This window comes from Raphanus sativus, chromosome 9, assembly GCF_000801105.2.
Source record: "Raphanus sativus cultivar WK10039 chromosome 9, ASM80110v3, whole genome shotgun sequence".
Taxonomy (NCBI): Eukaryota; Viridiplantae; Streptophyta; class Magnoliopsida; order Brassicales; family Brassicaceae; genus Raphanus; species Raphanus sativus.
In genome coordinates this window covers 4,565,164-4,577,705 of record NC_079519.1, presented here as the reverse complement: position 1 = coordinate 4,577,705, position 12,542 = coordinate 4,565,164, and the positions used below count along the sequence as shown (strand labels likewise).

General features: G+C 31.9%; 2 protein-coding genes across 2 annotated transcripts; both read left to right on the top strand.

The window, feature by feature from the left end:
* Positions 1-371: 371 nt before the first annotated feature.
* LOC130499510 (kunitz trypsin inhibitor 2-like) lies at positions 372-1,237 on the top strand. Its single transcript, XM_056993643.1, has one exon. It carries the CDS (start codon positions 434-436, stop codon positions 1,100-1,102), a length of 669 nt encoding a protein of 222 aa, XP_056849623.1. The 5' UTR covers positions 372-433; the 3' UTR covers positions 1,103-1,237.
* Positions 1,238-3,604: 2,367 nt separating this feature from the next.
* LOC130499450 (kunitz trypsin inhibitor 2-like) lies at positions 3,605-4,482 on the top strand. The gene has a single exon (XM_056993532.1). It carries the CDS (start codon positions 3,674-3,676, stop codon positions 4,349-4,351), a length of 678 nt encoding a protein of 225 aa, XP_056849512.1. The 5' UTR covers positions 3,605-3,673; the 3' UTR covers positions 4,352-4,482.
* The last annotated feature ends 8,060 nt before the right edge of the window (positions 4,483-12,542 follow it).

The following is a 12,542-nucleotide window of genomic DNA, read 5'->3' as shown; positions in this document are numbered from 1 at the left end:
TTGACAATGAATTGTACGTTGTATCACTCATCCATTATCTCTCTGCTTTGAAATCTTGTCTTCTTCCCATGAGTTATTTGTTGTGTTTTCGTTCGTCTTTATATTCTATGTTAGTTACTAAGCACCACTGTGCATTTTCCTCGTGCTAAAAATCGAAGTTCCGATCAGTTACCGTAGACTCAACCCTCACCACACTAGAAACCAACCCATGTCACGGGAATGATTATAATGTGAAATGGGGAAAGAGCCAAAACATATTTAAAGCTGATAGGGTACCTTTAGGTTTTATTTACCACAGATGACTTTTTACTGTCACACCACGCGGTTTTAAAATTAACCGCATAAACTTCCTATAAATACCGGTACAGTGTGTTTGCTCAACACAACACAACTCACTCAAAACCCTAAAACACACCCAAACAAAGCAATCAAAATGAAGAAACCTTCAGTGACCCCTTTCCTCATCACTCTCCTTTTGGCTGCAGCTGTCTGCACCCACGGCAAAGAAGTGGTGAAGGACTCCAACGGGAATCCAGTTAAGATCGGTGCCAAATACTTCATCCAGCCGGTTAAGAGCAACGGTGGTGGTCTTGTTCCAGCCGCCATTAACATACTTCCGTTTTGTCCACTTGGCATCACCCAAACACTTCTTCCCTACCAACCGGGCCTCCCAGTTATCTTCGGATATTATCCACCTTTTGTCGGCACAGACTACATTGTCACATCTACCACTATAAACATCCAGTTCCATTCCGACATATGGCCTGTATGCAACGAGCTTTCCAAGTTATGGGCAGTCGATGTTTCCTCATCCGCTGCCAAGGAGCCTGCCGTTATCATCGGTGGTGAACGGACGGCTCCAAACAGCTTGTTTAAGATAGAAAAAGATGCAGGAGCACACACTTACAAGTTGACCACCTCATATGGAACCGTTGGAACTACCCCAGGGGCTTGGTTGAGTGCACCACAGCTACTTGTCACCAATGATGAGGCTAAGACCTTACTCGTCAAGTTCGTGAAGGTTGATGATGATGCTACTAAGGCTACTACTTCTTCTTCACGTGTTGAGAAGCTAGGTCTGAGGATGTTCCCATTCTACTAGTGTCAAGATCATGAAATGTAAAAAAAGCCTGAGACTCGTCCATGGCTAAAAATAATGGGTTGAGATAATACCCGCACGCATGTGTGTGTATGTGAACTTTGTTTAGTTTAATAACAAGTCAAGTAAATTTGTGCTTTTGAGCGCTTTATGAGACATAACTTTACCTTACATACCAATGATCTGGTTCTAAATTCTATAGTGACATATTATACCAAATATCCATTTGTGGTTAAATCTATAGCCAATCAAAGTTAAATTCAACTCCAACCCTCTTATATATTTTTATTTTCCCTTTCACTCATCCGCACAACACACGGTACGTGATATATAGTCGATAATCAAGAGTTCCAATCAAATTTTATTGAATTTTATGAAAACTATGGTAGCTTTCCTCTCTCTCTCTTTCTCCATGTTCCTCTCTCTTTGATATTTGTTTCCGGTTGTTAGCACCTTCTGGCCGAAGGTAGCGACCCTTCTCCTCCTCTTTTTCTCCAGCCTATTTTCATGTTGATTTTCGGTTTCTTCACCTCTTCTTTGCTTCAACATATGTGGATTTTTCGTGGAAAGTGGTTGGTTTCGGAGGATCTAAATCTAATCGTTCCTGGGTGGGTTTTCAATTATCCTGGAGTGTTGGCCAGGTTGTGGCTGGCCATTCTCTCTCAAGAAGTACCGATATGACTTAAATCATTTGAGCGATACAATCGGTCTTTGCAGAAACAAATCCTAACGCATCTAATTTAGTTATCTAAATCAAAGATAATACAAAGCCTCCAAAAAGTTAAAAGAACTTCGCAAACAAGAAGGCTTAATTAGCCCAATCCCTAAGTTTATACTTAAAGCTTGGCAACAAAGAAACTAAAAGAAACAAATTAATTTCAGTTGTTCGAAGCTTAATCTCATCACCAGAACCTCCAACAAGAGCGACAAACATTAGCCAGTGAATAATTCTAGGATCCGTACAAAACCATTAAGTAACAGGCGGCTCTCTGAAAATCCTAAACCAAGTAGGAGAAGCCGACAGATAAAGCACAAAGCAAAGCCGGCAGAGGTTTTTGGCACTCGACTCTGGTCCCTTTACACGAGCAACATAGTCAAAAGATTCTAGCTTCAGGTCAAGGAACATGTAGAGACAACGACAGTTAACTTCTTTTCGAAACTATGAAGGACAGAGGAGCAGAGGCTCCAATCAACATGCAGCTTACAAAACCGCCATGCAAAGCTGCTGCAAGAATCCGACCCTATGAAAAGTCCTCCGCGAAAGCTTCGGCTCGCCTTTGACATCACATATTGAAAGATCTCGACGGAGAAGTTCTCCGTGTAGAAAGGCGAGCCCATGATTAGTTGGAGTAGAAGAGACAGGAACCAAGTTGCAACGCCAGATCCTTACCTCAAGCGATGCTCGTCGAACTTGGTTCTTGTCTCTTCTACTCCAACTAATCTTGTTAATAGTGTTGAAGATCTCATCTCTGTCATAAGAGTGCTGAAGGAAGTTTCCACATTCGTTGCGTTTAGCGCTGATGTCTCGAGGAAGAAGATGATTCACTTCGTTGTTATATGTATATAATATAAATGTTATTATCAATATTTACCGAAATGCAAGTGAGCGAGTGGTTAGTATGTTTGGTGAAGTGTGTGTCTATGCTTGGGTTTGAATCCTTTACCTGTAACATTTGTTTTATTTTTCGACATCGTTCTGCCTAGTTTAATGGTTGACTAACGATTTAATCAAAATAGTCTTTTGAGTTACGTAAACAAGTTTAGATAAGAAATTTGAGTGTTAATCAAGTTTGAGTCGTGTTTGGCATGAAATAGTTGTTTTAAATCTGATTTGACACCATCGAAATTGTTAGCCTTAAAATATGTCATTTTCCCCTAATTAACTTAACAGCAGCACATACAAAGAATACAAAAAAAATTCTGCATCTTCCTATCATCCTATATTCTTCTCATGTATGATTGGCTGAACCATATTTTTACTCTGCCTTCTTCTCTGTTACTCGTCGTGTTCTGGTTCAAGATAAATTAAAGGTGTACAGAATGCTTTTCTTCAATCTACCAAATGGTGGAAAAGAATTAATATATGATTTCTAGGCCTCTCTGCTTGGAATTGTGGTTGTCGGGAGAAAGTAACAGAGATTTAGAGAATTATATACTATCTACTAATTGGTTGGTGTAGTCATCCCTCGCTTTCTGTTTGAAATCTTATCATGCTCCCGTGAATTATCACTTAATCATCCTTTTAAGTTAGTTATCATGGATTATCTTGCATTTTCCTCGTGCTGAAAATCGAAGTTTGAATTGATTACCATAGAGTATAAACCCTTATATACAAACCTCACTGTAGTAGATTTTAGAAACTAAGGATTAGAGATGACGTGGGGGAAAACCTTTGAACTTGTAAAACCTGGTAATTTTTACGGTTTCACATTTTCTTTTTACTACCCCACGCTGTTTTAAATTTAACCTCATAATTTCCTATAAATACCGGTGCAATGTGTTTACTCTCTACAACTCAAGTCACTCAAAAGAAACCAAAAATCTCAAACTTTAAACAAAGAAAAATCAATCACAATGATGCCATCATTCCCATTGGTCTCCTTTCTTATCACTCTCATGCTGGCTGCAGCTGTGTGCACCCAGGGAAAAGAATACGTGAGGGACGCTGCCGGAAATTATGTTCAAACGTATGACGAATACTACATCCAACCGGTCAATACCAAGAATAACGGAGGTGGTCTTGTCCCAGCCGTTGTTAAACAAGTTCCCTTTTGTCCCCTTGGCATCAACCAAGACCTCCAAAAAGGCCAACCGGGCCAACCGGTACGCTTCATATATCCATACCCTTTGATGAAAACACCCATTTCCATAATGGAAACTGTAATCATCGAGTTCACGTCTAAAGATTTGCCTTGCAAAGAGTTTTCCGGTTTATGGGAAGTGGATGAATCCTCATCAGCTTCCGATGAGCCGGCTATTCTCATCGGTGGTGAACAGCTTGGAAACAACAGCTGGTTTAGAATTGAGAGAGCTGAGGACGTAATAGGAGCAAACGTTTACAAGTTGACCACCCTTACCGGAACCATCGGATACATCCCAGGGCCTTGGAAAGGTGCACCACAACTAGTTCTCACCAATGATACGGCAAACACCTTACTCGTCATATTCAAAAAGGTTAATGATGCTACTAAAGCTCCTACTTCTACTTCTCGTGTTGAAAAGTTTGGTCTGAGGATGTTTCCATTCTACTAGCTAGCCAACAATCCAAAAATCATGCAATGTGAAGCCTGGAGTGGAGACTTGTCCATGGCCAAAATAATGGGTTGAGATAATACCTACATGCATGTACCTGAAACTTCCATAAATAAAAATAAAATTGTCTCTGTCAGCGAATTTATATTATTAAAAACGAACGAAAAAGAGAGAACGTAGAAACTAAAACCCTGACACATGCCGCATCAAGATACATGTTCGCGTTCTACAATTTCATGTCTAAGCTAAAATGGATGATTATTGTTATAGTTTGGATCATAATTATGATGTAAATTGACTCTTTTCTAGGGTCGTATACATGATATAAACGATCATTGCAGTTAACAAAACATCAAAGGACTGAAAAAAATAACCTTCCAACGAAAAGAGTTCTAATCTTATTATATTGTCCATAGTTTTCAAACTTACCACCGTATCCATGGCAGGCTTAGATACACAGGTAAACAGTATGACCTCCTTACACTCATTACTAAAAGGACCCATGAAACTTTTATAAATAACTAACATATATAAATCATAATACAACAAAACTAATCAATAAAATCTTACACTACAACATTATTCCCTAAAATTATTTCTATAATGCTCCATCTGCGATTGCACATTTTTTTTTGAACAATATTTTAGAGATTTTAGAGTTTTAGAACAAATTTGCTCAGATCATTAGTGTTGTTGTAATATTTAAATGTGTGTAATAATTTTTATCTTCATGTAATTAACTTTTAATTTTTTTTATTAAGTTTACCTTGTAACATTCTTGTTGTCTAATTTTAGATTTAAAATGATATAAACTTTTTCAAATTTTTTATAGTTTAATTTTACTGTAAAACTTCAATTTATAAAAATAAATCTGAAATAATTATGAAATATGAAAAATTGAAGATTAAAATGATAAACAAAAAATACTTAAAAATCATAATTGTAAATTTTGATAAGTGAAACTTCAAAGTTCAAATTTGAAATTTTGATTTGAGAATAAAAAAATTTCATATTTGAAATTATAAAGTTTCTTTTGAAGATGCTCTAAATACACTAAATCAGGATGAAAATGGTAAAAATAGTTTTTTCACTCTTTTACTTTCTAAGGTAACTTCATTAGTTATTTCCAACTTTTGTTTCACTCTAAAAAACCAATGAGTAAAGAAAAATACAAAAAATATATATTTTTCCTTTTTATTTTTACTCCAAATTACTATAACTTCCTTTAATATTGTGCAATCAAAGTCAAAGAATGAAAAAGAGAAAAGAAGAAAGAGGTTGAGAACCGAATAGAGTCTTAGAGCATGATTAACCCGGGTTCTTAAATTGGGATTCTCTCATGTTTTGACATTTTTTTTTATATTTTTGGGCTAAGAATCGGTTTTTATATCTCTTAGTTAAGAGACGGTTGTTAACTTTTTTTTAGTTAAAAGCTAAAAAACGGTTCTTAGCCGAAGATAAAAACTTCACCCTAAAAACCCGGATTAATCATGGTCTTAAATCAACTTTAGATCATGTACAATGGTAAGAGTATTCATTAATATCTAAGAAAATAATAATATAAAAAATAGAGAAAGAGAATGAACTTGTATTTCAAATGAGGTTTAGGTTACGTAGGAACCTCTGCATAACTCATTTTGATTACATGTTATTCTTTTACAAGTTATGTTTTCCATTTTTAATTAAAATTTATTTATTTTGCAAATATACAATAAAATAATAATATTCAATGGTTAAGAACTTCTTTTTAAAACTCTATCAATAAGATTGCTAAACCTTTAAATTAATGTTTTCCTAAAAAGAGTTAAATTATGGGTGAATTAGGGAATTGAACAACTTTTAAGTTTGAATTAGAAAATTGGGCAAACCCAAATTTTTATTAGGTTATTGGACAACCTAGTAAAGAGAGAATAAATTTATGACATTTTTAACATTTTTGCCTAGTAAACTTGACAAGTTGGAAAAGTAATTTCGTGGGACCCAAAATCTACTTTGCATATAAAAAATAATTTATTTTTCCCACTAACTTTTAACAACTAAATTTTGTGGACCCCATAAACATTCTTTATTCATTAAACTTGTGGATCATATTTAATATTTAAAAATCATATATGAGCAACTACTTTTAATATAATACATGTTTTTTCATATATAAAGTCAACATAAATCTATATGAATTAATATAAAATCGATGTAAACTCTAAAATTTATGAAAGTTACCCAATAAATTATACATTTTGACTCATAAAAGAAACTTTCATATTTATGAAATCTACCCAAATAAATGATAATTCATAAAATTATGTAAATTTATGGATAATTATCATAAATCTGAGTAAATTTAATAAACTTGGAAACCTTCATAGATCCTTCATTTTTGCCAAAATGGCAGGAAAACAAATTTGTCTACATTTAATTTTAATATATTTGGGTAAATTTAATAAATTTGGAAACCTACGTGAATCTTACATTTTTTTGGTCAAAATTGATCTCACACTTTTTGTTTTTGCTAAAAATAGAAAAACTCACGAAATGCTACATTTTTTTCCCAAAAATAAAATGAAAAATTGGGATCTGACAGTAAAGTGCATTCGTTATAATTTTTATGTTTATAAAATGACAAAAATTGTTAATGAAATGACAAATTTGTTAATAAAATGACAAACCCTACACCTTTCACGATGAAGTGATCTAATAGCTTTAATTTTCAAGGATCATATCTACTTGCTAGAACCAATATAATCAATCCCATATTGAGTACAACCTGCAGATTTCCAATCATCCCAAGTTCTTGATTAGTCATAGGTAGAGCCGTGCTTATAGTCTATTGAAAAAGATATCCGCTATAGTGCTATTTCACCCCAAAAAATAGAGTTATTCTTAGGTTCACCCCTAGAGTGAACATTTAGGTTCACCCAACCAATAGGAATCAAGTTTTTCATAATTAATATTTTTTAAGAAAAGAAAGAAAATATTGTCAAGTTATATTATGTTTTTAAAATAAATAAAATAAAAACAAATAAAAATAATAGTCGTTACAAAAAATAATTTTTTGAAAACTATTTTTAATATAGTCAAAAAACACTAAACCCTAAACCCTAAATCCTAAACCCTAAACTCTTGGGTATACCCTAAACCCTTGGATAATTTTAAACTCTAAACCCTAAACCATAAATTCTAAACCTTAAACCCTTGGATAAATCATAAACACTTGGATAATCCTAAATTCTAAATCAAAAACACTAAACACTAAAACATTAAATCTTAAAAATACTATTATGGTTTAATGTTTTTAATTTAGGGTTTAGTATTAATCCAATGGTTTAGGATTTAGAGTTTAGGGTTTAGTATTTTGTTGACGAAATTAAAATCTTTTAAAAAATCTTTTTTTGCATATATTATTATTTTTATTTTTAATATTTTTATTTTAAAAATGTAATATAACTCGACAATATTTGTTTACTTTTTAAAAAGATATCAATTGAGAAATGAGTGATTTATATTGGTTGGTGAACCTTAAGGTTCACTCTAAGGGTGAACCCAAGAATAAGTCCAAAAAAATATAGGATAATTTGGTGCGTCCATGTCAAGTATCTAGTGATTTTTATGTCTTAAGAAGTTAAGACTCAACCTGAGTTTGACCAAATTCTCTCGCATAAACTTCTTATCTTAAATATTTAAAATCATCAACAAAACACTAAACCTAAAATCCTAAACTCTAAACCATGAATCCTAAACCCGGAACCCTTGGGTAAATCCGGAACCCTTGGGTAAATCCGGAATCCGATAAATTATACATTTGACCCATAAAAGAAACTTTCATATTTATGAAATTTACCCAAATAAATGATAAATTATTCATAAAATTATATAAATTTATGGGTAATTTTCATAAATCTGGGTAAATTTAATAAACTTGGAAACCTACATGGATCTTTTATTTTTTGTCAAAATGGTAGGAAGAACAAATTTGTCTACATTTATCTTAAATATTAAAAATCATCAACAAAACACTAAACCTAAAATCCTAAACTCTAAACCTTGAATCCTAAACCCGGAACCCTTGGGTAAATCCAGAACCATTGGGTAAATCCATAATCCGAAACAATCTGGAACCCTTAGGTAAATCCGGAACCCTATGCCTAACGTTTAATACAATCTAATTCACTATAACTCAAGAAATAAGTATACGTATATATAAGATGTACGAATATCTAAGGTGTACAAATATATAAGGCGTACGTATACATAAGTATACATAAGGTGTACGAATACCTTAGGTGTACAAATACCTAAAGTGTACGAATACCTAAGGTATACAGAAGGAGTACAAATACATAAGGTGTACGAATATCAACATAACCCATCTAATACTTAAGATGTACAAATACATAAGGTGTACATATACATAAGTATACATAAGGTGTACAAATACATAAAATGTACGAATACCAACATAACCCATCAAATACTTAAGGTGTACGAATACATAAGTATACATATATTTAAGGTATACAAATACATCGGTGTACGAATACATAACATCTATGAATACCTTTTGTTTATATCCCTTATGGCATTGAAGAGTTTAAATACATATTAAGTATAAAATTTAAATACATCTACGAATACAACGAGAGCACAGTGCTCTCCAAAACAATTATACGTTAATTATTTAGAACTCACATTTTACTCTATATAAAATTTAAATATTTGCTAATAACATATTGGTATTATAATCTAAAATTTTGTCAATCTCATTATAAATGATCTAATTAACTAAAAGGTGGTAAAAACAATCAAATAATTTATAACAACATTTCATTTGTGAAAGCTGATATACCAAAATATTTTCATTAAATTCAATAAAATAAATTAACATATTAGTTTGATTGTGTTTTCATATATGTGAAGCACATTCATTTAGACAACATAATTTTTCATATAAAATTTAAGATTGTTTAGAAATGAAATGTTGAAATAAATAAGTGAAATACATCTTATAATAAAAAAACTAAACAATTAAATATTTTTTTATAATAAAAATCTAAACAATTAAAAAAACTAAACAAATAAAGATTAAACAATAAATAATTGACATTAAAGACATCTAAAATGAAATATAATGAAAGATTTCTTAAAAAAAAAATATATCACATTTTTATTATGAAATATATATTACAGTTAAAAAAATCAATAAAATCGAAATAAAATCTAGATAATTTTTCAATAGAAAAAGACATTTTCTATTAATTGTTTAGTTTTTTTCAATAAAATCACAGCCATGAAAACTAGAATTTTAGATGGATATAAGATGTTTTAATAGAAAATAGACATTTTATATTATCTTGTATTATTCAAAGATTTTTTAAAAACTAAATTATTTAAAAGATAATGAAATGTAATTTAAACAATTAAAAGATAATGAAATATAATGAAAGATTTTTTTTTTAAACCAAACAATTAAGAGAATGTAATATGTAATACAATTACAATAAATTTCAATAAAATCAAAATCTAACCTAGATAATTTTTCCCATTAGATTACTTTTAAGAAATCAATTTTTAAATTTTAATAAACATTTTTAGTATTTATACTTTTAATAATTAATAAATGATATATAGTATTTTGTATGATATTAAGCATTCATTTTAATCATTTTTAGTGTATAAATATTGTATTTAGGTGTCATTAGGAGTTGCATATAAATTTCATAAACAGGGGCTTGGAGTGCATAGGGGCGTAATGGTTTCTTATTCTTCAGTTAAAGAAAACACTTTCTTCTTCTTCAGTTAATTTAACTGTAAAGGTGGTGGTGCAGAAAAAAATGAGAAAGAAAAAGAAGATAAGAGGAAAAGAAGGAGAGAGAGATGATTTTGTAGATGATGGTTGGTGTGTGAAAAAGAAGGAGAGAGAAAAAGAATGAGAGAGAAAAAGAATGAGAGAGATGATGTGACAAATTTTATTTTAGATATATTTTAATTAAAATGGCAAAGATGTAAATAATGAATCTGACAAATGTCCCAAAGGATATTTAAACATAAGTTTACATGGGTAAATGCAAAAAATTGCCCAATTAGCTAATTTAAACTTGAGGTCGCCCAACTGTCAAATTACAAACTTGCGATTTGCCCATTTTGCCAATTTTTTCTTAAATTATTATGGAATTACATGTGGCTTCTGAAAGTCTTGTGGATTTCCTAAACTTTTCAGCAAAGACATCTAATCTAATTCTCTCTCATTTGTTTTAATTTATTTCTTTATTTTATTCCTTCGGAACCTCTATAAAAGCTCTCCACTCCACTATAGTTGCTCTAAGAATATGTGATAAACTTTGTATATCCTTGGCACTTTATGATTGGGCAACTTTATATATCAACTAAAAAATCATTAAGCAAACTATATAAAAGAAATTAATGTAAAATGTCCGAGAAACAGAGTTTCTAAACCGATAAAAATGATCTTAGAGAATGCTATTTTAAGGATTTGCTTTTATACATTGAACTCTTTTTTTTTTTTATCACTGAAATGCTTCATTAAAATGAAAATGATAGAATGGGCCTAAACAAACCCACTCAGAAATAGTCTAGTATAATAGAAGATGAGCTTGAAGAATCTACTTAGCTAAAATATCTGCAACAAAGTTTTCAGATCGAAGAAAACCCTACAATTCTTTTTCTTTTCTCCGATGAGCATATGATTCCATGAACGAAAGCTGCAAGTTTTCTTTAAGGAGTTGTTTACTTGCTTTTAAAAATGGTTATGTTTTTTTTTTTAATCTCTTTTGTTTTGAAAAATGGAATTTTTTATGGAGTGAATTGGGTCAAAATCCCAAAAGAAGTAACAAATTAAGAGAATACCTATGAGACAAAAATGGCGGGGTTTAAAATGATCCAGTACAGTCGAAATGACAAAATTGTCCTTCTATTGATGAGATATTACGACCGGTGATAGTAGGTTAGAATGAACAATGATTAATCTAGGATTTATTCGAACTTCTCTCTCTTGTATTGGACTTGCGGTAATATTGCCCTCGGTCGCCAATTCTGTTTTTTTTTTCTTTTGTTATCTCCGGCTTAGTGTCGGTGTCTCTTTCGGCTGGACTATAATTTTCGTAAAAACGGATTCTTTCGTTTTTTTCCTCTTTTGTTACTCCATTAATCTCTTTGCTAGATTTTAAAGCATATGCCCAAAAGATCGAAGACATCCTTTCTTTCAGGCCGCTTGTTCCATCTCTCAAGCGTGTGTAAATCCTTGCTTCATCATAAAGATCAACTTTGAAGCATAGGTTCTTCTTGAGGGAAGGATCGAGATGATGTTGTTGATGGGGGTAGCGTATGTTGATTCGGAGCTTTTCGTCGCGTTTTGATGAGGTTTCCGGAGAGTATTTGTTCACCAATCGACGGAGGATTAAACTACCGGAGAAAGCTTCTACCTTTCAATTTCTTTCGGTTATCAAAGGTGGGGAGATTAATTCGGTACATGCTTGGTAAAAAGAATCTTTGGAGCTTCACAGAAAGAGAATATCTGTAAATTTTATCGCCGGAAAAGCACTGTAATATGATCTCATCGAAACGGAGAGTTTGAACGAGGTGGAGACTTCTAGAGTCCTCTGCAAGCCATAGTTTTGCAACACGTGGACTCCACTTTTTTTTCAATCTTATCTTTTATTGTTGCATGTGGTTTGCACTAAACCAACTTGTACCTAAACCAAACTATACCCTTGGTCTTAATTGAAATATGTTGACAAAAAAAGATAGAAGTTTCGTTTAAGAAACAATATTATGCTGCTACTACTTTTATTAGCTAAATAATCAAAGAGTTCATATAGAGGAGGTCTGGGTGTTAATAAAAAAAGAGGTCTGGGTTACCCAATCGAAACTCTGAAGTTGATTCGTTTAAAAAATAATATCATACTGCTACTAATCTAACATATTAAGAACAAATTGAGGTGAAAACTGCGGTTAACGCTACTTTTGTTTACTCGTAAAAAATAAAGTTAGCATGTTTGTTGATAAAGTAGTTTTTAGAAATATAAGTAGCCGGTTACAAATATTGTTGACACCAAATAAGAAAAAAATTAAGTGCTAAAAGTAAAGTTAGCATGTTAATCTAACATATTAAAAATCAACACTGACATAAGAAGGACGAATTTATGCTAATCTAACATGTTAAAAACGAAATAAGGTG